General features: G+C 33.7%; 1 protein-coding gene across 4 annotated transcripts; it reads right to left on the bottom strand.

Annotated features, from left to right (window-relative positions):
• Window positions 1-213: 213 nt before the first annotated feature.
• On the bottom strand, window positions 214-10,410 carry LOC136210765 (uncharacterized). 4 transcript variants are annotated; one of them, XR_010678193.1, is made up of 10 exons: window positions 10,286-10,410; window positions 9,847-10,039; window positions 9,157-9,240; window positions 7,487-7,553; window positions 7,270-7,392; window positions 7,080-7,163; window positions 6,884-6,970; window positions 6,684-6,793; window positions 6,415-6,507; window positions 214-491 (listed from the first exon to the last, which is right to left on the bottom strand). XR_010678193.1 is itself a non-coding variant. In XM_066002162.1 (9 exons), exons 3-8 carry the CDS (start codon window positions 9,222-9,224, stop codon window positions 6,707-6,709), a joined length of 516 nt encoding a protein of 171 aa, XP_065858234.1. In that variant the 5' UTR covers window positions 9,225-9,240; window positions 9,847-10,039; window positions 10,286-10,410; the 3' UTR covers window positions 6,259-6,540; window positions 6,684-6,706. The 4 variants fall into 4 exon arrangements, 2 of the variants coding, with proteins under 2 accessions (XP_065858234.1, XP_065858235.1); XR_010678192.1 differs by having other exon boundaries at window positions 6,415-6,793; XM_066002162.1 differs by lacking the exon at window positions 214-491 and having other exon boundaries at window positions 6,259-6,540.
• Between the last annotated feature and the right edge of the window lie 14,157 nt (window positions 10,411-24,567).

Genomic DNA, 24,567 nt, shown 5'->3' with positions numbered 1-24,567 from the left:
TTTAAGTCTCACAAATAAAAAATTAATTTTTTTAACGGTAAAGACATAATAAAAATGAATTCAAAAGTGTTATCAAAATAAAGAGTCCATATGATCTCTTGAGTATATAAGCATGAATTCTTAACCATCTCATCCACCTTCAAACATAGAAATAATACTACATAGAATCAATCTATACGAATTTTAGCAGGAGCTACATGGAACAAAACGAAAAGTACTGAAGGGCGGATAAAAGTACACTTGTCATACATTTAAATGTTGTAACAAAATCAAGAGTAAACTAAGTTATGCTGATAAACAGCTAAAGACTAAATTCTCACTGAGCTCAGCTGTATAAGTATTTACCATCAACTCCTTTTCTACTCTAAGAGCTGGTTTCCGGTTGACCTTTTTCCCCCAATTGCTTCTCTTTCTTGACTCATCGTCATCATCTGATGCTTTTCCGGCGACTGCAGCTGCCTTTTTTTCCATTCTTCGCCGTATTACGTAATCTTCCGGAATAAAAATATCCATTAATTTATTCTATAATTAACTAATTACAGCTACCAAAATTAAGAGAAAAAAAAAACAATTGAAATCGTGAGGAAGGAAAATAATTAGAAAAATTAGTAAAAGTTTAATGGTATGTAAAAGTGGAATTTAATCTATATATATATAAAAGGAGTATACAATGGGCGAATCGGTGGGAAAAGTGCCCATGTTTTTGTAGAAACAAGCAGCATATATATGTTTTTGGAAGAATTAATTGATTTTGGGTTTTTGAAATGGGAACTGGTTTTGTTTTTGAGTGAATACTACAATACATGGCGTGGAAGCCATTGAAATTATGCATGTGCAGAAGCTTTGTTTTTTGAGACATCTGTGCACCTTTGGTTTTCTAAATTTTGTTTTTTTAAAGGACCAATTTCGGTTCTACGTATAAAATAACATCAATATAGGTTTAGTATAAAATAACATCAATATAGGTTTAATGTGTAAAAAATATACTAATTTAGACATCGATAACGGAACGACATTGATATTACTCGATTAATTTCAATCAATTGTACGTGGAGGTAGAAATCAGAACTTAACGAAGTAATAAAAACGACATTTCCAATCCGTTCTTGAGTCCTAAATTGATACATTTTTTAAACGTTAAGCTATATTGGTCCTATTTTTCTACGTGGAGCCTAAATTAATAATTTTCCAAAAACCATAAAGCTATTTTGGTACCTTATCCCATTTTTGTATCAATTAATTTGAGTTTTTATATTAAGCTTTTGGATTTGGAGAATCTCCAATTCACATTTTAGATATGTGTATTGTAACTTCATTTCATAAATCAAATAATAGAATCAGGCATGACAAAATATATATGAGAAATCCTCTATTTAACAGGAAGATCTAAATGCTTCTAATCATTTCCTCCATTAATTACTTGTTTTCAGGTGTTATCTACAATTCATAATCATTTTGGGAAAATTAATCTTCTATAAAATATAAATATTTTTGTTTTCTCATATCATAATAGTTTGAATTTATATCCGTTGATGGTGGAACCAAGTGAATATTTTAATGTGATTGTGATAAGAGCTAATCTCTCTATTATGTAACAATAATCATTCGTAATCAGATTGAGTATACAACAACAATGTTTCTGCCTTAAAAGGAATTACGCCAACGTGACTAAAACATATTAATTCTGTGGTCCTTTTGCTAGATTAGCTAAATTAACTTTTTCTAAGATAATGTCCATCCATAATCACCGACAAACTTTTAAATAAGGAAAACATAGCTAATTAATAGTTAATTAATATTATATATTGAATTAACAAAAAAAAAAAAAAAAACTTAATACATTACCAGCTCTCTGAACTTTGTAACTCACCAACTTCTTAAACTTGTTTATTTCGTATCACAAGCTGCCTAAACTTATCCATAAAAGTAGATTAGCTCTCTAAACTTTGCAAGTGTCTCACCAACTCCCTAAACTTGTTCATTCTGTAACAACTAAATACAAATACTTATTAAATCTAAATTCTAAAAATACGTCTTCATCTATTTGAGAGGTAATTTTTTCGCTTCTCCTACCTTTCAACCTATTATAAGAGTTATTTCAATCTATTATAAGAGTTATTTCAACCTATTATAAGAGTTAGTGTTACAGGTTTGAAAGATTGAATGGATGGGAATCGAGAGTTAATATTATGATTTTTGTATTTAGTTATAACGGAATAAACAAGTTTAGGGAGCTGGTGAGACACTTGCAAGTTCAGGGAGCTAATCTATTTTTTATGGACAAGTTTAGGAATGTGGTGATAAAAAATAAACAAGTTTAGATAGCTGGTGAGACACTAACAAAATTCAGGGAGTTAATATACTTTTATGGACAACTTCACGGAGTTGATGATGTGTTAAAAAATAAAATTAACAGTAGTTCAAGATAGTTAATGATCATATACATTTTAAAAAGGGTTGTTTGCATGAAATTCATAAATATGATAGATATTTATTGTTTATTTAATTTTGATAATTTAATTTTTTTTATCAATATATTGGTAATTTAATTAGTATATTATAAAATGTCAATTTCTCGAAGTGATTTAGTTGCTAAAACGGTGGTGGAAATTGTTAACCGTCAAACTTGATATAATTCACAATATTCATTCACAAAATTATAGATGAGTTTTAAATTTTGAATTTTCGTGTAAATTCGCCTTTTAAAAAGGACAAAAAGCTTTTTAATAGCTCCAATCATTCCGATTTTAGCATATTAAGCCCATGATATTTCATTTTAATACATTATAAGTATTTGATCTTTTATTTTTTTATCACACTAAACTCTTCACTCTTGGTTGCAAAATTAGATAAATGTGAAAATAAAACTCAGTTAACATAGCGATTATTTGTCTGGAATGGTATGTTTTACAGTTCAAAATAAAAAATTTATAGATTCTCTATCACTACATCACACATATAAAACGTCTAAATTTTTTTAAGGGACAATTGACTTACAATTGTTCTAATAATGTGGCATGCCTGTTAAAAGCAATTTTTAAAAACCAGACCGAACATCAAACAATCATGATAACTAAATCAATAGTTCGATGATTCAATCGGTTGAACCGGAATTATTCAACCGGATGATGTTATAAATATATTATATATATAATAAAATCTTATTTAATTAAACATAATATAAAAAATAAAAATAAAAAAAACAATAAGAAAATTTACAAAACCAAAAACAAATACTTTTTGATTTTTGGAAAAGGAAAAAAAAACCAAATCCTTAATTTAACACAACATAAATATTAAAAGTTGAAATTAATTAACACAAATCATTCATAATTTAGGACTTAACACAATATAAAGTTGAAGTAAATTATATATATACACATTTTAGTAATAGCGGAAAAGTTTCATCTTGTCCGTAGACCGATAGATCTACGTTGTTCCAACAAAAGAAATAACTCAAATCTGAATGTCCAGAAAAGCCTAAATGATGAAGAATGAATTACCGCAGTTTTTCAATGGGATTTGTATGACAAGATATATATAATTTATGGGTGCCTTCTATGCTTACTTTGTTTTTGACAAAGTAAGCTCATGATTTATGTATGTTAGTTATACCGTTTATGGTTTTTATTGCTTTTTGTAGTCTTTTTTTTTTTCTTCTACTTGTGGGTCTTGTAGCATGTATGGTTGCAAGGTTTTATTCCTTCTAATTTTTCGTGATGTATTTATACTTTCTATCTGATGAAATGATATATTAAAAAAAGTAAAACTGAAAATGTATAGTATAAATTACCAATTATGTTTAATGTTTACATTTGTAAAAAAAAAAATCATAATGTTTATCCACTAGCTCAATTAACAGAAGTCAATCCGATTCACCGATTTGATACCGTTTTACTGGTTAACTCCGATTTCTTAATGGATTAATGATATTAACCTAAAATATTAGTAATCAAACCGGATGTATGGCCGGTTTATGGTTAAACCGACCGAACCGACTGATACAATCCTTAAAAGACTCGTTAATGTTAAATTGTATTTCAAAACTGCCAATTAAGGGCTAAATTTTACGAAAAATTATATGACAAAGTATGCTAACTACAGACCCCCAAATGTGCTTAGATAAAAGTAATCCATCACAATAATATAAATCTTCAAACAGAATGTAGTTAGATAAAAAAAGTAATTATAATATAAATCTTTAAATAAAAGTGACAGGTTACATATTCATATTATGTTTGTTGATGTGTCATAAATACAGTTCCTTTCTTCTCCTAAATAAATGTGGTTAGATAAAAGTAATTTTTTCAAATAATTTTTTCTATCTATCTGAATTGTTACAAATTTTAATTAAAATAAAAGGCAAAATTTAATGACTTACGTTGAAACAAAATGAACTTCAGTGATCTTTTTAAAATAAAATAAAAAATATAAAGTCTTTTTGTACGAATTAGATAAAAAAAAATTCAAAAAATTTACAAATTATAAATATTAATCTCTAATTTTATTATTCAATTATAAAAAAACATGAAATCTTGTTTTTAGAACAAATTGTTATGCAATTTGTGCAGAATAAGAAACAAAAATACCTATATTTTATCATAGTGTCTAAAAATGATCCAATTTATAACATTAGGAGTAAAATCATTCTTGGATTCTAAATTGCACCATTTTAGACGTTAGGGATAAAATTGCTCATGACCCAAAACATTAGGTGTATTTTTACACCTTAAACCCATTAATTTTTAATGAGATTTTTATTTTATTTATCTATTTCATTTTATTTTATTTTTTTTTTTTTTGAGATTTTGTGTGCCATTAATCTCATTCCTAGTTAACTAAATTGTCAAAGAAAAATTCTTTTATTACTCTATAATTTGTCAAATAACGCCCATGAAAAAAAAAAGATGTTATTCTTCCAAACAAAGAAAATGTTATTTATTTCTCAGAATGATAATAATACAGCTTGGCACAGACTAGAATATTTTAATTAAAATAAAGGAAATATATAATTGCCGGAATTAATTAATGGAAGGTTAGAAAACCAGTAAAAAATAGTTGAAACATGCTAACCAGTAAAAATAGTTAAAACTATGAATGAAAATCTAAGTAACAAATAAACAGAAGTCTACAAGACCAAGTCGAAATCATCTTTCTTCTTTCTTATTTACTTGACTTCGTTTATAACTGTTTCATTGTTTTCTTTTGATGAACTTTGTTAAGTAGCTATTTAATTACCATTCCTCAATAATAATCTTCTCATAATTTTTTTTAATAAAATTTCTACATATATTTCTTTTTAGTATGGTTTGTCGAGCACAAAAGCGCTTCAGTTAAAGGATGGCAAGAAGGTGTAAAGGCTAAGGTGGAGAACGAGTAAGAATTACATTAATATTGTCTTTCATTTCTGCTGGATTTTTGAATCATAGATTGAAAAAATGCTATTGTTAAACAGGGCTCAAAGAAAGCTCTCAGTCGTCGAAGCAAGGGAGACTATCAATACAACGTTTGCAGAGTCACCGATGAAGACATACGAGGTAATTAATTACATTCTGAACAATAGCACACCTAATATTATTGTCCCTAATCTTCAATTCTTGAAGGTAAAAACGATATTTGACACTAATTAAAAGAGATTCAATGATGTAATCAAACTTGTCGAGCTCATCATATTGTTAACTCTTTTCACGGATTTTTGTTGATTTGATGTTACAAAATGTAAAATTCAAGAAACTTTACGTCAAGACCCATGGTTAGGAGATGTACTTTATCTGGTAACTTTTGTTATCATGCATCGGTCAGACAACAATAAATGGTATTGATATCTATAGTGTATGATGATGATATAGGAAAAATTGCAAAGGAGGAAGGCTGAATATGTAGAGAAAAAGAAGAACAAAATGGCACGAATTCAAAAGGCTGCAGAAGAGAAGAAAGCAAGTATACAATCAAAAAGAGGTAAAAAATCTGAGGTAGAGGAAATCGCAGCAAATTACCAATCAACTGGAAACAAACGAAGGAAGTATCTTGGATGTTTTCGAACGTAAACATTTATTTCCAATGTTTTAACATTTATGAATTTCATTCAGAGACTCGTGCAGAGTTATTTGTTTCTAAAATGTTAATTCACAGCCACTTCAGGCTGGCCGTAAAAATTGATTGCCCCCTGAACTTTGAAAACGACTGATTAACTCATTAAACTTGCTTAAAGTGATATATGTTTCAATTTTTCTAAAGCTCCACTTGTTGTGCCACGTAGAACTAAGGGGGTTAATCATTTCAAAAGGCTAATCACTTGTTCTCAAAGTCGGAGGGGTCACTAGACTTTTCTGGGACAAGTTTGTAGGCTAAGGATGTATTAGACCTAAAAGAATATATTACAAAAAACATGAAACATTTAAAATAATATTATACCTTCAAGGAATGCTATCAGCTACAGCTGCAATAACAACTTGCTGAACCAAAATAGATGCTCTGTTAAGATTCTCCACTCCCAAGTCCCATATCCTAGAAAACAGAGATCTCAACTCAAGAAAATTTCTGCAAATCAATAATGAAAACCTTTAATTCAGGGTCATAAATCAGAACTTGAATTGTTATACGATCTGAAAAGAATTGTTCAAGCATAAAATAAAGGTCTTTATCTGGATATAATAAGTCTACAACAAATAAATAAGATATACAGTCGCATGACAGTTGTTCCTTCTCATAATGCGTCACGGGAAGCTATACGGCATGTAATAGCATCTGCAAGAGAGGATATCCCTGCTTCTGGGCCAGAAATTTTGTAGTGCTGAAAATTTTCAAATGTTGATCTCATCAATAGATAGAAGCAATATTAAGATACAAACCACATCATGGAAATGATTGCTACACAACCAACCTTCAGTATTTGAGCTTGATTCGCTCTTCCTTCTAACTCCTCCAAATCAATTTCTGTACCGTGGACTAGTTTCTCCACAGCTTTCATCTAATTGCAAAGCACAATATCATTTTAACCACAGATAAGCCAACACCTTTGAATTAACAATGAAATTGAAATTATGTCACGACATTTGTATATATATGAAAAAACTCACATCATCTAAAGAAGCATTGAAACGAGCGGCCAGGACATATGTAGAGCTTTCCGAGATTCCACATCTTTTCAAGGATTCTGTAATCTAGAATGAGTCACATGATAAAATTATTCATTTTATGATGATGAAACCTAATTGATATACAAAATCAATATTTTTGAACATTTGAAAGATAGTGAAAGGTTGTTACGTGTTTAGATCCTGAGTAGTTATAAACAAGCTCAGAATGCAGTGTCCTTGTTATCAATGAATCCCGAGACTTGGCTATAAGTGTCTTATGCGCAGAAGCTAGAACAGGGAATACGTCTGGGATCTACACAATAGATAATAGGAAAGCATCAGAATGACATCAAATGTAAAGCAAAAAATAAATGGATTCAGTAAATTATGTCAAAAAGGAAACATACAAGCGAAGCATTAAGAAATGCAACTTCTGGTTCTAACGTCCCTGCTTGCATGGAATCTAGTAGTTCCCTGCAAAGTAGCAAAGCATGTAAAAAGTCTAAGATCACAGACAAGCTCCTCTAGAAGGATTTTCTAGCAGATTAGCACCAGCCACTTTTATTTGATAACTAGTGAAATATACTGTAAACCATTTCTAACCTCAGCCGGAACACAGTACATATGTAAAGCTGTAAACAGAACATAAACTCAGGCTTTCCATATTAACTTTTCTCTAGGCACCATACATACCATACAACCAAATTCGCTTTGTAATATATGGAAAAAAGAGATGCAAACTGCATTATGGTATGCATAGGTTTTAGAGATAAGTACAAAATTAAACCTTGTGATTTTGCGAATTTGAAATGATATCCCCATGATTTAAAAGTTTGCAGATACGGGTTTGAGGTTTCATCCATTTGCAAATACAGATTTTTTCCTAATAGTAAATAAGGGAAATTTTAGTCATTTTTTTTTCTGTTTAAAACTATTACTAACAGATTTAATTATCATATAAAAATTTCGTTCTAAATATATGTATACGATAAGCTATGGTTTCTGGAATTCAGAACCAGTTTGTAAAAGATCACCAAAAGAATATATTCAAACTAAAATTCCAAAGATAAAATACAAACTGATATTCAAGCTATGGTTTCTGGAACACAGAACCAGTTTTCAAAAGCCTCTAAAAAGCACATCTTCTGGTATAAAGCCGGTCACTTGCCACAAACCTAAACTGCATAGTTTTTTTTATGTAAATCAAACCAGAAATGAGCATAAAATTTTCAAAATCTACTACTTAACAAAATTCTGCCTGATAGCAACTATCCACCTTAACTATCAATATCCATATTCTCTTATATTACACTACAAAAGAAAACTTCACTTGAAATGTCATATCTTAAACTATAACAAAGCATAATAGCAAAACTGATAGAAGCAAATACAAGGCAAGAGCAAGGGGCTGGACCCAGAAGTATGCTATGGACTAACTGTGCAGCTTTTGAGTGTGATAGAGAGGGCTTCTTTACCTGTGGCTTTGGTATTTAAGTTAAGAATTATATGTATGATGAATGAGTGATAGTGTTAACTATGTCTCTCTATAGGTAGACCAACTGCTTTCTGCCCTTCTGAAACACATTTGCTGCTTTTTAATTGTTTGTAAGAGCAAGAAAAAAACTATATTTAGAACTTCTTCAAATATCTCCTCAAACCATTCCCTCAACACAATTTAATTGCAATAAAAAGTAAGTTAATAATTCAATTCGTGGGAATTAGGAGATTAAATGCTTATTTGGTTGAGCTGTTGCTAGATGTTAATTGATTTTCCTTTCAAAATAGCTACTAATAATTGTTTTCTATGTCTGATTAAACACTTTGCATCTACTGGTTGGAGTAGAATAAAAAGGAACTATAAAAAGAAGAAACAAGTTGTTTCCATAAAATGAGCATAAAAGATGTTCAAAAATGGGTTTGCTGTGAACATTTATTGCCAATTTGAAGTGTATGAAAAATGGACAATATTCTCAACAGGCCATTCACATTCACAGACTCAACTGAATGCACAATTTACAGAAAATTGGAAAATGCTCTGTGTAATTTACACTAGAAAAAGAAAGCAAAGAGTAGTTACTTGGAGTTGGTGACATCGACAAAGAGAGCGAGAGAAAGGGCGTTCCCGTTGATATCAAAAACCTTCATGGTTGCCGACGCTTGCCTGGTGAGAAATTAAAAGGAGAGGAGGCCAGTGGCGTGAGAAAACAAAGAAATTTGATGGGTTATTATTAGGGTTTTTATGTAGATGCACACAATTTGACTCATTTAGAAGCTAGAACTAGGGATGTAAACGGGGCGGGGCGGGGATCTGGTTTCCCATCCCCGTCTCGCCTAAACGGGGATTCCCCGTCCCCGCGCCAAGGGGAAACCGCGGGTATGGAGAATCCCTATTTACCCATTTAGTACAAAATTATCAATTATAGTAAATTCTAAATCACCTAAAAATTGAAATGCACCATATTCATAATTTCATAATTCCATTACAAAACCTTTAAAGTAATATCACATGTGCTCTGGAATTATCAATTTAATAAATTCTAAATCACCTAAAAGTTGAAATGTAGCATATTCATAATTCCATTACAAAACCTTTAAAATAATATCACATGTGCTCTGGAAAATTTGAATGTCTATGAATATATGAATGTCAAACAGAAGAAACCATTTCAAACAGACAAACTTTCTACTAACCAGGACAAAAATTAAAAAGCAACAAACACAGAGTTTAGAACTTTAAATATAAAATTTCAGAGTTTAGAAAACTTACCCGAGTTTAGATTTTGTGCAGAAGAGGTGGAGGAGGTGGAGGCGGCGGTGCAGAAGCCGCTCCCTGTTTCCGGCGCCGTGAGAAGTGGAATGACTGGAGATACAAACGGCGGTGTGCGAGGTGGCGGTGCGAGGTGGAGGTGGCAGTGTGCGAGGTGGAGGTGGCGATGGAGTGGAGTGGGTGGAGATAAACCCTAGAAAATAGGAAGCAGAGAATGGGTAAAGAAAGCAGGAGATACGATTAGTGAATGGTTAACAAAAGAAAAGATTCTATTTTATCAATTGGTTAAAAATTCTAATATTTGTTATTTAATTAGTGAATAGTTTCCAAATGGTTCTGGCGTTTGATGATGCTGTTTCAATTAATTAATTTCACAAATTAAAAACCCTAAAAAAAATAAACCTAATTTTAATTTTAAAAAAAACACAAGAGAACTTACCTTGTTGTGGTTGTGGCCGGCGGCGGAAATTGAAGGAGGAGATGGTGGCCGGCCGGAAATTGAAGGAGTAGATGAGGGGGAGAAGTAAAATTAAAAGAAATGGGGAGAGGAGGTGGGCGTACAGCTCTCTCAAAATAGAAGAGAGCTGGGAATAGGGGTGAGCATCGGTTCGGTTCGGTTACTAACCGAATCAAATTTTCGGTTAACCGAACCGAAGTTGGTGCTATTTTCACAACCGAACCGAATAAGATTGGTAACCGAAATTCATTTAACCGAAAATTTTCGGTTCGGTTCGATTACCGACCAAATAACCGAAAACTCATAATATTTAATTTTTGTTTAATTGATTTTCAAATAATGTTTTGTATAAAAGTTACAATTGAAGAAATTAAAGACTAATGAACCAAAATTTATATATATAAAGATAAAAGTATATTTTTTAGGGGTTGAATTTTATATTTTATAAGTTATTTATACTTTGTAAAAATATAATTATATTTTTTATATTTATATAATAAGTTCGGTTCGGTTATCGGTTATACCGATATATTTTTTCAGTAACCGAACCGATAACCAATTACCAAACTAAGCCAAAAGTAAAACCGAACCGAACCAGAATGATAAAATAACCGAACCAAACTAAAACATCGGTTCGGTTATCAGTTTGGTAATCGGTTACGGGTTATTTTGCTCACCCCTAGCTGGGAAGGAGAATGGATCCCAATCCCTTTTTATTTTTCAAATTGCCCAGATACAAAACGACGTCGTTTTGGTTTTGGTCAGATTTGAAAAAATAAAAGAGATCAGAGATCTCCTGATCTCTTTTATTTTTTCAATTTGCCCCAGGCGAAAACAATGTCGTTTTGAGTCTGGGCAAATTAGAAAAAAAACCTAGTCCAACCAAATAGGCTGGGCTGGACTTAATTAACCTAGGGTGACTAATTTCTAAGAACTTAGCCCCCACGCAGCTCCGGCGCCAGGCTGCGTCCGTTTCTGAATAATAGTCAAATCAGTGTTTCTAATTTTCGATAATGTAAGATTAAAATTGATTTTGCTTGAAAATATTGTAGTTAAATTTACATCACTTCACACACATTAAGATCAAATCTATACTTCGGTTAAAATTTTAAGACTAAATTTGGTCTTTAACTCTTGTGACTTAGGTTAATTGCATTTATGGTACTTTTTATGTATAATATTACAGAAATTAGAAATAAAGTTGGGTGATCTTCCTCGCCCTATTTCCTGGATGACAACTTGCTCATATGACATGTGGCTGACCTCACACGTCGTATGAGCCATGTATTAAGGGTTCTTCCGCTTGCTTCATATTGATACCTTCATTAATTTCACTATGTTTTGTTGAAGCATTCTAAAGTTGATGATTCATAATTTTTGTTATATCGTAATTTCGCTTCAGAAAATATTCATACAAAAAAGAACTGTAATACACGTCGTATGAGCCATGTATTAAGGGTTCTTCCGCTTGCTTCACATTGATACCTTCATTAATTTCACTATGTTTTGTTGAAGCATTCTAAAGTTGATGATTCATAATTTTTGTTATATCGTAATTTCGCTTCAGAAAACATTCATACAAAAAAGAACTGTAATATATTTATAGATCTATGATCTACAATTGGGAGGCCTTAAAAGATGCCTTACACTTGTATCAATCTTGAAAGGGTACTAAGGTCGAAAAAAGTTCTAAAGTGCACAGGCAAATCTAACTGATAAAAAAACTAAAAAAAAAATAACATATCTCAATAAGCAAACACTAAAAAATGGTCTTAACACCGGGTTTTATTTATTTAGATTGAAATTAAAATTAAACTATTTGTACGGATTTTAATGGGTCTTATCCTTATTAAGAATAAAAGGACGGCTCGATCGCACTACGCGTCCCCGCTGAGTGAGGGTCCGGGGAGGGGTCCCACCACAAGGGTGTACTGGGGCAAGCCTTCCCCTGCCAATTTATTTGGCAAGAAGCCGCTGCTAAGACTCGAACCCGTGACCTCTTGGTCACACGACAACAACGTTTACCGTTGCGCCAAGGCTCGCCCTCGTCCTTCAGAAATGTAAATGTAAAAAGTTAGGGGGTTAATCATGTCAGTTTAAGAAATTTCAAAGGGCTACTCGGATGTTCTCAAAGTCGGAGGGGTGATTAGACTTTTCTTAGACAAGTATGGTGGGCTAAGGATGTATTAGGCCTAAAAAAATAACATGAGAAATTTATAAATAATTTTATACCTTCAATGAATGCTTTCAGCTACAGATGCAATCAAATTGCTGAACCAAAATAGATGCTCTGTTAAGATTCTCCACTCCCAAGTTGCATATCCTAGAAAACAAAGATCTCAACTCAAGAAATATTCTGCAAATCAGAACTTGAATTGTTATCCTGGAGCTTGCATAGAATCTGACAAGAATTGTTCAAGCGTAAAATAAAGGTCTTTATCTGCATATAATAAGTCTACAACAAAATAAATAAAATATACAGTGGATGATGGTTGTTCCTTCTCATAATGCGTCGCGGGAAGCTATACGACATGTAATAGCGTCTGCAAGAAAGGATATCCCTGCTTTTGGGCCAGAAATTTTGTAGTGCTGGAAATTTTCAAATGTTGATCTCATTAATAGATAGAAGCAATATTAAGAGACAAACCACATCATGAAAATGATTGCTACACAACCAACCTTCAGTACATGTTTTCAAGGATTCTGTAATCTAGAATGAGTTACATGATAAAATTATTCATTTTATGATTATGTCACCTAATTGATATACAAAATGAATATTTTTCAACATTTGAAAGAAGTGAAAGGTTGTTACGTGTTTAGATCCTGAGTAGTTATAAACAAGCTCAGAATGCAGTATCCTTGTTATCATGAATCCCGAGTGTCCTATACGCAGAAGCTAGAACAGGGAATACGTCTGGGATCTAATCAGTAGATAATAAGAAAGCATCAGAATGACATCAAATGTAAAGCAAATAATAAATGGATTCGGTAAGTAAACTATGTCAAAAAGGAAACGTACAAGCAAAACATTAAGAAATCCAACTTCTGGTTCTAGCATCCCTGCAAAGTAGCAAAGCATGTAAAAAGTCTAAGAACACACGCAACACAAGCTCCTCTAGAAGGATTTTCTAGCAGATTAGCACACCAGCAGCTTTAATAGAAAAACTGATAGGAGCAGATACGAGGCAAGAGCAAGGAACTGCGCCCAGAAGTATGCTATGGATTAACTGTGCAGCTTTTGTGTGTGATAGGGAGGGCTTCTTTACCTGTGGCTTTGGTATGTAAGTTAAGAATTATATGTATGAAATGAATGATAAAGTATGCTATGAATTTTATGGCTTTTAGCTAAACACTTTATATCTACTCGTTGGAGTAAAATAGGAAAAGAACAAAACTGCAAAAGGAGAACCAAACGAGCATAAAAGATGTTCAAAAACGGGTTTGTTGTGAACATTTATTGCCAATTTGAAGTTGTATGAAAAATGGACAATGTTCTTCACAGACTCAACTGAATGCACAATTTACAGAAAATTGGACAATGCTCTGTGTAATTTACACTAGAAAAAGCAAGTAAAGAGTAGTTACTTGGAATTGGTGACATCTGACAAGGAGAGCGAGAGAAAGGGCAAATCAATAATCAACTCTGAATTTTCTGTAAATATAATCTCCTAAAATATATTTAAAAGCAGAAACAGAAAAAGAAAGAAGCAGTAATGTTGAACAAGGCAAGAATAAAGCAAACCTGATAACTTCCGATAACATGAATAACAACAAAGGCATTAGCCAAGGTAATAAGCCAGTTAGGCTTGTTGAGGGAAATAAGGATGTTGTCTGCAACATTGTTGCCGAACATGTAATAGCCAACAAGGGCAACAGGGAAATAACAAAGTGCCACAAGGCAAATATGACTCCTTTCCACATTGGTCCTTTGGATGGTTTTTCAGGAGTTGAAGGAATAGTTGCTTGAATTTCCACCAGTAACCATATAGACAATGTCTACTCCTACTTCACATATAATCTGTTGAGGGACTACTATGTAAAGGCCTAGTTTATCCCCAAAAGCATGTTGACCAAGCTCAACGTTTTCCTGGTATCATCTCATGCATCTCTACCATTTGCCATAGTGTGTATAATGTTATGGTCCATGATAGTACCAATATCACTGTTCCAGTCCCCCTGAAAGCACAACATTACATATCATAAGGAAGACTGAGAATGTGGGTTGTTGATTTAAAAGAAAAGAAAAGGTACCATCCAAGACTTGACATAGCATAAGGAAGGCTGAGAACACCAGCTCCAACCATGCCAGTCACATTGTGGAAAGCTGTGTACCACCATTTTGCATTCCTTGAAGAATAATTGGAAGCCAATCATCTATTTCCTTCTGCCTTATTGCATCTACCTGTTAACAGTGGCCGCGCCACAAACAAATGCTCCGAGGGTTAAACATTAGTCAAAATAAACAACTTGAACTTCCACAGTAGATTCTGTTAGTGGTGCCAAATTTGTTACATATTCAGAGTTGAGAATCTACCAATGAATATTATAATTTTAGGTTTTATCTTCTACTTGTTAATAATGGAAGACTTAATTTTAATAAAAATAAGATTTATTGAAAGATGATTTTACAAGAATATATAACTCTTCACAACTCTCATCAAGAACTCACTCACATCACTTAACTATATAGCTTTAACTCAATTTTTCCACACACAAAACTCACAACCTCACTACCTATTTATACTAAGATGGAACCAATTTAAACCACAAACTTGTACAAATCTCATCCACAAACTTGTACAAATCATAGCCTTAAACTTGTATAAATTAGAACCACATTTTAAAGATTTTTTTTATGACTAATCTTAGATATTTCAAATAGATTAATCTAGAACTTAGATTAGTCTAATTTGCTAGATACTTCCACATAAAAATCAATGTTGATATTTCAATACTCCCCCTCAACATTGATTTTTAATACGTCCCACTTGCTAGTCCTCCCAAGTTGCTTTCTGAAGTCTTCGAATTTTGGACCGTTTAGTCCTTTCGTAAAGATGTCAGCAACCTGATCGTCAGTCTTCACATATTGCATCTTGATGTCTCCACGTAGGACTTTCTCTCATACAAAATGATAATGCACCTCCACATGTTTAATTCTTGTGTGGAACATTGGATTTTCAGTCAAGTGTATCGCTGACTGATTATCACAATATAACTGTACCGAGTAATCGACTGACTGATGAAGATCTTTCATAAGCTGTATTAGCTAGGTACATTCTTGAGCTGCTGTTGCTGCTGCCCTGTACTCTGCTTCGGTACTTGATAATGAAACCGTAGGCTGTCTCTTGCTGCAGCAAGATATAGGTACCGATCCAAGACTAAACACATAACCTGTAGTTGAACGTCTTGTGTCATGATCTCCAGCGTAATCAGCATCACAATATCCGCGCACCTCACTCTTTCCTCCTTTCTTGTATAAAATACCGTAATCCATCGTACCTCGAAAATATTGAAGAATTCTTCGAATAGCTTCTAAATGAGGCTTCTTCGGATTCTGCATAAATCGACTTGCCATACTTACTGCATATGATATATCTGGCCTTGTTAGAGTGAGATAGATCAGGCTTCCAACTAGCTGTCTGTACATCGTAGCATCTTCTAAGTCATTTCCTTCAGCGGAACATAACTTTACGTGTACTTCTACTGGAGTTGTAATAGGCTTGCATTCGAGCATCCCAAACTTCTCCAAAAGATCTTTAGCATACTTATGCTGACACAAGAAAATCCCTTCCTTCGTGCGCTCAACTTCAAGACCAAGGAAATGATTTAACTCTCCCAGTGATTTCATTTGAAATCGCACTGATAAGTTGGCTCTGACTTGATTGATCTCAGCAACATCATCACCTGTAATGATTAGATCATCAACATAAACTAATACTATAGCCAACTTCTCACCTTGGACCTTCACGAACAAACTGGAATCAGCTGGTACCATCATGTAGCCACTTTGAATCAGAAACTCTGCTATTTTTCCATACCATGCTCTTGGTGTTTGCTTCAATCCGTACAATGCTTTCTTCAGCTTGCATACATAGTTTGGTTGAGCCTTGCTCTCGAACCCCTGAGGTTGATCCATGTAAATTTTTCGATCCAATTCTCCATGTAAGAAAGCATTCTTCACATCCATCTGCCACAACTTCCAATCTTTACTGGCTGCAAGTGCTAGTAGAACACGTACTGTGGTGATCTTCGCAACTGGACTAAATGTTTCATCATAGTCCAGACCATACTTCTGTGAGAATCCTCGAGCCACCAGTCGAGCTTTATATCTCTCAATTGAACCGTCAGGGCGCTGCTTTACTTTGTAAACCCATTTGCAAGAAATAGGCTTCACATCTTTGGGTTTGGGAACTAAATCCCAAGTCTCGTTATGCTTCAAGGCATCTATTTCTTCTTGCATAGCCTTTCTCCAGTCCTTACTTGAGGATGCTTCTTCGTATGTCGCAGGCTCTTTAATTGATTCTTCAATCACTGCTGCATTAGCATACTTAGGATTTGGTCTCCTTTTTCTTGTTGACCTTCGCACCGATGATTGTTGTTCTTCTGTTGATTTATCATCATTAACGATCTCCTCAAGTTGACTTGGTCGTTCTTCTTCAGGTGTTTGATGTACTCCTGTACGCCATGGAGATTGAGCCTTTTCTAGTGACTTGCTCCTGAGGTTTTCATCTACCGGTTCCACTTCTGGAATGATTTCTTCAGCCGCCTCGTCTCTTTCAAGTCTTTCCTATAATTTCTCCTCGATTTCTCTTGAATCGGGTAGTACAACTTCATGAGGGGACCACCAGGATGAAGCTTCGTCAAACACCACATTTCTTGATGTATAACACCTTCCTGTTGTTGGGTCACAAAACTTCCACCCCTTTCTTTGATTATCATAACCCACGAAGATGCATCTTATAGCTTTCTTATCAAATTTGCTGCGTAAATGATCAGGAACGAAAACATAACATACGCAACCAAATACTCGAAAGTGACTTACAGTGGGTTTGATCTTCCATAATTTCTCGAAGGGTGAAATGAATCCGAGTGGTGCTTGTGGTAGTTTGTTGATAACATCTGCAGCTGTCTTCATACTCAGCCCAGAACCGAGGTGGAACGTTCTTCGCATGTAACATACTTCTGCATATCTCCGCAAGGTGTCTATTTTTCCTTTCTGCTACCCTATTTTGTTGTGGAGTATTAAGACAAGTCAACTGTCGTCGAATCTTGCAATCTTGTAAGTATCTTGAGAACTCGTGCGAAGTATACTCTCCTCCATTGTCAGTGCGAAGACATTGGATCTTCCTATCAAGTTCCTTCTCAACCTTCTCCTTGAACTCTTGGAACTTGCTAAATGCTTCTGATTTGTTTTTCATAAAGTACACCCACACATACCTTGAAAAATCATCAATAAAGGTTATCATATATTGATTACCACTGACTGATGGCTGCTTCACACGACCAAATACATCTGAGTGCACCAACTCGAGCGGCTCCTTTGCTCGATACTGAGAATCTTCATACGGCAACTGGTGTGCTTTCCCGAACTGGCATCCGGCACATACTATGTCATCTCGAACATCAAGTTGTGGAAGTCCATTGAGCATTGACTTCTTCATCATCACCTTCAACTTATGATAGCTCACGTGTCCCAAGCGTGCATGCCACAGATCGGCTGTCTCGTTCTTTGTGGCTTTGTCTACATAGGCTGTTTGTCCTGACATTACGTAGACAGACTCAAGTTTTCTTCCCTCCATAAGCGGTGTGCTTGTCAGCTTCAGACTTCGATACACCTTCACGTCGTTTGGGCCAAATACCACGTAGTTGCCCGAGGATGTCAACTGGGACACTGATATCAAGTTCTTTGTCATCCCAGGTACATGGAATACATTCTCTAATTGCACTTCCCTAGAGTTGTATCGAGGCACGACCATCGTCTTGCCAACATGTGTGATTGGTAGTTTTGAGTTGTTCGCGGTGACAACAACTCGCTCCCCTTTATACTCTGTCATGCTTGATAATTTTTCCTTGTCTCCAGTCATATGGTTAGAGCATCTAGAGTCTACTATCCAATCATCATTATAATTGATAAATTTATTACTTACAGCGATAAGTGATAACTCATCTTGTGCATCTGCTTTGGACGGCATGACTGTGTCACATGTCACTGGCTCTGTAATTGCACACGAAGCCTCGAAGTCCCAGTCTTCTTCTCTTTCATCTTGAGCATGTGTGGATGTAGCAGCATTTCCTTCTGCTTTCTTGTATCTGCAGTCTCGAGCATAGTGGCCTCTTTTGCCACAATTATAGCATTGGTTGTTCTTGTGCCGATGTGTCTTCTCGTGTGTTTGCTTATGGTTGTGGTGAGCTCCCCCTTGTTGCCAACTCCCTCCTTGTTGCCTTTTCTGCCATCCTTGTTTGAATCTTTCGCCATTTCTCGATCTCGTGATTTTTGGATCCTTGTTCTTTTTATTGATAAAAAGAGCTTTATCTTCATCGTTGACTGAGACTTTAGACATTTTCTTGTCTAGAGCCTCTTGATTAGCCAAGGTATTTTCTAATTCATTTAAACTTGGCTCTTTAGCCCATCCACGGGTTGCCGTAACAAGCGCGTTAAATTCGGGACGCAAACCCATGGACTATTATTCTTCGCATTCTTGTTTCAGTAATTTTATTTTCAGGATCCAATTTTGAAATTTCTTTACATAAAGTTTTAACTTTAGTAAAGTATTGACTCACCGTCATGTCGTTTTGCGAGACCGACAGTAACTCGTTCTCGAGTTGTTGGAGCTTGGCATCGTTCGTTCTTGCAAATAATCCGGCAAGAGTGTCCCATGCTTCTTTGGGGTTTTTAGCATCCTTGATGCGTTGTAGCAAATCGTCCTCCACCGAAATTGATAAAGCATACATAGCTTTACCACACTTGACCTTCCATTTCTTAAGGTCATTTTGTTCCGTCGGAGGCGCTGTTTCGTTTCCTCCAACAGTCTCCCATAAATCTTGGCCGAGCAAATAAAATTGCATATGAGTACTCCAAGTACTATAATTATTATTATTGAGTTTTTCGAGAGTGCTTACCGAGGTAGACATGTTTGCCATCACGACTTGGTTATCTCCTCTAATTAACCAAGTAACGCCGACCAATAATTTTTACAGTCCCAGACTGCGCGCTAAAAATACCTCGTACCACCACGATCCCGGATCACGAACTTTTGAAGCACCTGACTCCCGATCCCTGACCGCTTGCTTGCACTCGACCACGTACCGGTCCCTGACCGCCCGCTCTGATACCACTTGTTAATAATGGAAGACTTGATTTTAATTAAAAATAAGATTTATTGAAAGGTGATTTTACAAGAATATATAACTCTTCACAACTCTCATCAAGAACTCACTTACATCACTTAACTATATAGCTTTAACTCAATTTTTCCACACACAAAACTCACAACCTCACTACCTATTTATACTAAGATGGAACCAATTTAAACCACAAACTTGTACAAATCTCATCCACAAACTTGTACAAATCATAGCCTTAAACTTGTATAAATTAGAACCACATTTTAAAGATTTTTTTTATGACTAATCTTAGATATTTCAAATAGATTAATCTAGAACTTAGATTAGTCTAATTTGCTAGATACTTCCACATAAAAATCAATGTTGATATTTCAATACTACTAACATGAATATTTACAGAAAATTGGATAATGTTCTGTGTAATTTACACTAGATAAAGCAAGTAAAGACTAGTTACTTGAAATTGGTGACATCTGACAAAGAGAGCCAGAGAAGCGCAAATCAATAATGAAAACCTTTAATTCAGAGTTCTTAATCAGAACTTGAATAGTTATCCTGGAGCTTGCATACAATCTGACAAGAATTGTTCAAAATTATTCCTTTTATGATCATGTAACCTAATTGATATACAAAATTTGGACACTTTTAGTGAAAAAATCTGTCTTTACAAATGGAGAAAACCACACTGAAAAGTCTTTACAAATGCGGAAACAACAGTGACAAAGAAATCAAAGAAATTTGCCAAACCGAATTCAGTGAGGGAATAAGATGTCACTTGCCACAGAAACTAATTTCAGGGTATAAAGATTACATCTAATTTCTAGCACATAGAGATAAAGCAAAATTTGCTGAAATGAATTGAAAGAATGGTGAATGTTACTGATTTGCATAGTCAAAATCGACAGACAGAACCAGTTTGTACAACCGAAAAGAATATATTCAAAGGTAAATACAATCAAAAGCCACTTCCGAAAACCCTAAACTACTCAGCAATGTGATCATCTGGAGAGTCGTTTAAATCAAACTCAAACTTCACCATTTGTTGTTCTTCGGATCTTGTTTTCTCATTTTCAACGGTTTGCCCTGTCTCATAAATACAATCCTTTTCTTCCTCTATTTTCTTCTTTCTGTTGTGTGAAGCAATATGTCCGCCAAGAGCTCGATAATCGGCAAATACTTCTTTGCATTCATATCTTACCAATCCCGCAATGTTCTTCTGCTTCTTATTCTTCATAATAATTGGGGCTAAATCCTCCTCCGGCTGTTCCAACTCTACTTTAATCTTTCTCTTCTTCACTCTATTGTTACAAATCTCGTTTAAAACCTCCAACATCTCATTCCCATCCAGCCTCTCCGATAGGAGATATTCAAAACTTTCGATTCCTGCAACAATCTCCTTATTCGATTTGTACTTGTCTTTCACAAGCTCTAATGATCTCTCTAGATTATGCATCTTATCGAATTGAAGAGAATCGAAATAACGTATAACTTCCTCGACTAAACTATCATCATCAGAAATGGTGCGAGTTCGTTTTTTAGTTGTGGTCCAACAGCGTGGTGGATAAATTCTATTTCTGGGCAAAGATGACGACGGTGAATCGGTTGTAAAAGGAGATGATGATAAATCAGTTGGAAAAGAAGACGGCAATGAATCATTTCGAAAATTTATGGGAAAAGAAGACGATGATGAAGAAGACATGGACATAAGAATCCAGGCGGCATCTTCAACAGAAATCGAAGGAGATGAATCTTCCCCCATTTTCCGCCACTTCGCTCGCTCGCTCGCTGATTCCTTGAACTCAAGCTACTGCTCCGGTCCGGTGGTCGAGTAACGCGGTAACTTTTGCTCATAATTCGTTGTTGCTCACCAGCTCCATACATATAGAAACGAGTACGAACTCTAATCCCATTGGGATTTGAAACTGTATTATTATCATAATTCGGAATAACTACTTTTGCTCTTTTTCTTTTTAAAGGCTCAGCATCGCATAGTTATAATATTGTGTAGCTTTAACTTATTCTCTAAATTCAATTAAACCCCTGTACTTTAAAAATAATCAATTGGACCCCTAAATTATTATCAAATCCAATCATCAATTAAATCTCTTACGTTGGTTTCATACTAACGTTGTTAAGATATCTACTTAACTTAATGTTATTTAGAAATTGTTACAGGGATAATGTGTAAAAATACCCCTAACGTTTACGGTCAGGATTAATTTTATCCCTAATATTTACATTCAATAGCAATTTTACCTCTAACGTTGTCAAGTTAGGTCAATTTGAGAAATAATTCATCAAATTGTCTTCTCGATCATGAATCTTGTCATCTACACTTTACATGTGATTCATTTTATCACTCCTTAGTAATGGGTCATAAACATATGATTAGACGTGAACTTTTTTTTAAAAAGAAAAATTAAAATATATATTATCTACCCTACGAGTTGGACAAAAAAAAATTCAAAATATTTCGCCGAATTTATAAATTTTAATCTTTAATTATATTATTAAATTACAGAAAATATGAAATATTTTTTTCTAAACGAGCTGATATATATTTGGTGCAGAATAAGAAACAAAATATTTGTATTTTCTAATAATATCTGAAATTGACCCAACTTGCCAACATTATGGGTAAAATTGTCAATATTAGGGATAAAATTGCATCATTTTAGACGTAAGGGGTAAAATTACTCCTGATCGTGTTTTTTTTTTTTTTTTGCACCTTATCTCATTGTTATATGGCTAACTTCATGTTATTAAGAAATTTTTATATGGTCCATCAAACTTACGAGCTGAATTTAATAGATAATAATAATAATAATAATAATAATAATAATAATAATAATAATAATAATAATAAAATGGGATAAGATACAAAAATACTTCCGACATTAACAACTATGAGCAATTTTATCCAATCATTTCTAATAAATAATTTAAAATTAATATAGATGAAATCTGATCTTTTATTGTTATAGTATATAATCGATTATAATAATCATCGACTATTACCATTGGGGAGCCCGCTACGCATCTAGATTAGCTCTAGAAATTGATATCAAGTATCACAAAAACCCTTAAATCCGGAAAAATGGTTTTATGGATGTCCAAATTATGGGGTTGGTTGTTTAATAACTTAATTGGTTATTATAAATTAATAACTGCATTTGACAAATTGCTGATTTTTTAAATTTTGATTTGGAAAAAGATGACAAAAGAGTTACAATATTTGAGTTTAAGTGGCTAAATGGAAAGATCTAAAGTTAAAGTGGCTAAATGAAAAAAAGTTACAAGTTTAAGGGGCTGAAAATGGATTAGGCTTTGAGTTTAAGTGGCTAAATGAGAAGACCTAAAGTTTAGGTGGCTAAATGAAAAAAAGCTACAACTTTAAGGGGCTGAGAAGGGGTTAGGCTTTATAATATTGCGTAGCATTAAATTCAAATTCACCCTAACTTATTCCCTAAATTCAATTAAATCCCTATACGTTAAAAAATCATCAATGGACCCCTAAATTATTATCAAATCAGATCACCAATTAAATCTCTTATGTTGGTTTCATACTAACGTTGTTAAGATATCTACTTAACTTAACGTTATTTAGAAATTGTTACATGGATAATATGTAAAAATACCTCTAACGTTTACGGCCAGGAGTAATTTTATCTCTAATATTTACAGTCAAGAGCAATTTTACCTCTAATGTTGTCAAGTTTGGTCAATTTGAGAAATAATTCATCAATTTGAGATGTAGGTGTCATTTGATAAAACGGGAAATTAAGTGCAGGAAAAATAAGTATTGAATTTTAAGTGTTGAATAGTAGAAGTGCTCGAAATATTAAATAATGTAGAATACTAAAAATAATTGCATAATATAAAAATATTAGTTGATAATGTTTAACTTAAAATGTTAAACTAAATATTTTGAATTATCAAAATAAGTGATTTTTAACTTAATTGATTAATTTAAGTGGTGGACAAATAACCATTATCAAACACACTTAAATTAAATAAGTGCTTAATATTTTAATTTAAGTGATTATGTGAGTTATCAAATAAGCCCTAGAAACCGATTATCAACTAAGGTATAACAACGTTGTAGTAAGCAGAAGAAATGTCCCAAAAAAACTTCGATTTATGAATTGTAGAAATGGAATGAATACAGGCCTTTGATTTTTGGGAGAAATTAGGGATTCGTATCGAATTTATAAATGGAAATTAAGAAACATAATTGAAGATATTGTTGTTGTTAGGCTAGACCCAAAATTGAATTTGTCAAAAGCCTTAAAGTTTTGTCCTTAAAGAGATAAAAGGTAATGTAAAGCATCCAACATTGTCTAAATATCATTTGGAAGTTCAATATATAATGATGGTCCTCATACTCTTGGATGTGCCCCAATGGCTACTCACTTTTGTGAAAGGATGAGGACCTACATGATGTTTAACGAGTTACTCAATGACTCTTTTTTCAGCTAAAGGAGTATATTATTTTTCTACTGGGTAGACTAAGCATAAGATTCGGAAGATGGGGTTATCAGTTTCTATCTAATGCAAAAAAAAAAAAAAAAAGAATTTCTGATTAAATCAGTGGCCCAAGCCCTCTACATTCTCCGTGAGCATATTTCTCTTGTCTAAATCTATTTGTGATGATTTGCATAAATTGATAGACTCCTTCTAGTGGGCACGAAACCTGAGAGTAAGAGAAATATTCACCAGTTTGATTGGTCACGACTTACAGAGGCAAGAATCAAGGTGGAATTAGCTTTCGGGACCTACATTTATTCAATGTATCCCTGCTAGGAAAGCAAGGTTGGAAGTTAATGAGTTCTCCTAATACATTGTAAGTAAAATCTTCAAAGTTAAATACTTTCCGCAAGAGAATTTCCTTTCCTCTAAATTAGACAATAATCCTA

The sequence above is a fragment of the Euphorbia lathyris genome, chromosome 1 (genome assembly GCF_963576675.1).
Source record: "Euphorbia lathyris chromosome 1, ddEupLath1.1, whole genome shotgun sequence".
Classification (NCBI taxonomy): Eukaryota; Viridiplantae; Streptophyta; class Magnoliopsida; order Malpighiales; family Euphorbiaceae; genus Euphorbia; species Euphorbia lathyris.
This window is presented reverse-complemented; position numbering and strand designations above follow the sequence as displayed.

Coding starts and splice junctions, on each gene's coding strand:
- LOC136210765 (XM_066002162.1), bottom strand. CDS start 9,224: ATGAAGGTTTTTGATATCAACGGGAACGCCCTTTCTCTCGCTCTCTTT. Junction 7,393..7,486: donor CATTTCTTAATGCTTCGCTT/GTATGTTTCCTT, acceptor TCTATTGTGTAG/ATCCCAGACGTATTCCCTGT. Junction 6,794..6,883: donor ATCAAGCTCAAATACTGAAG/GTTGGTTGTGTA, acceptor GAAAATTTTCAG/CACTACAAAATTTCTGGCCC.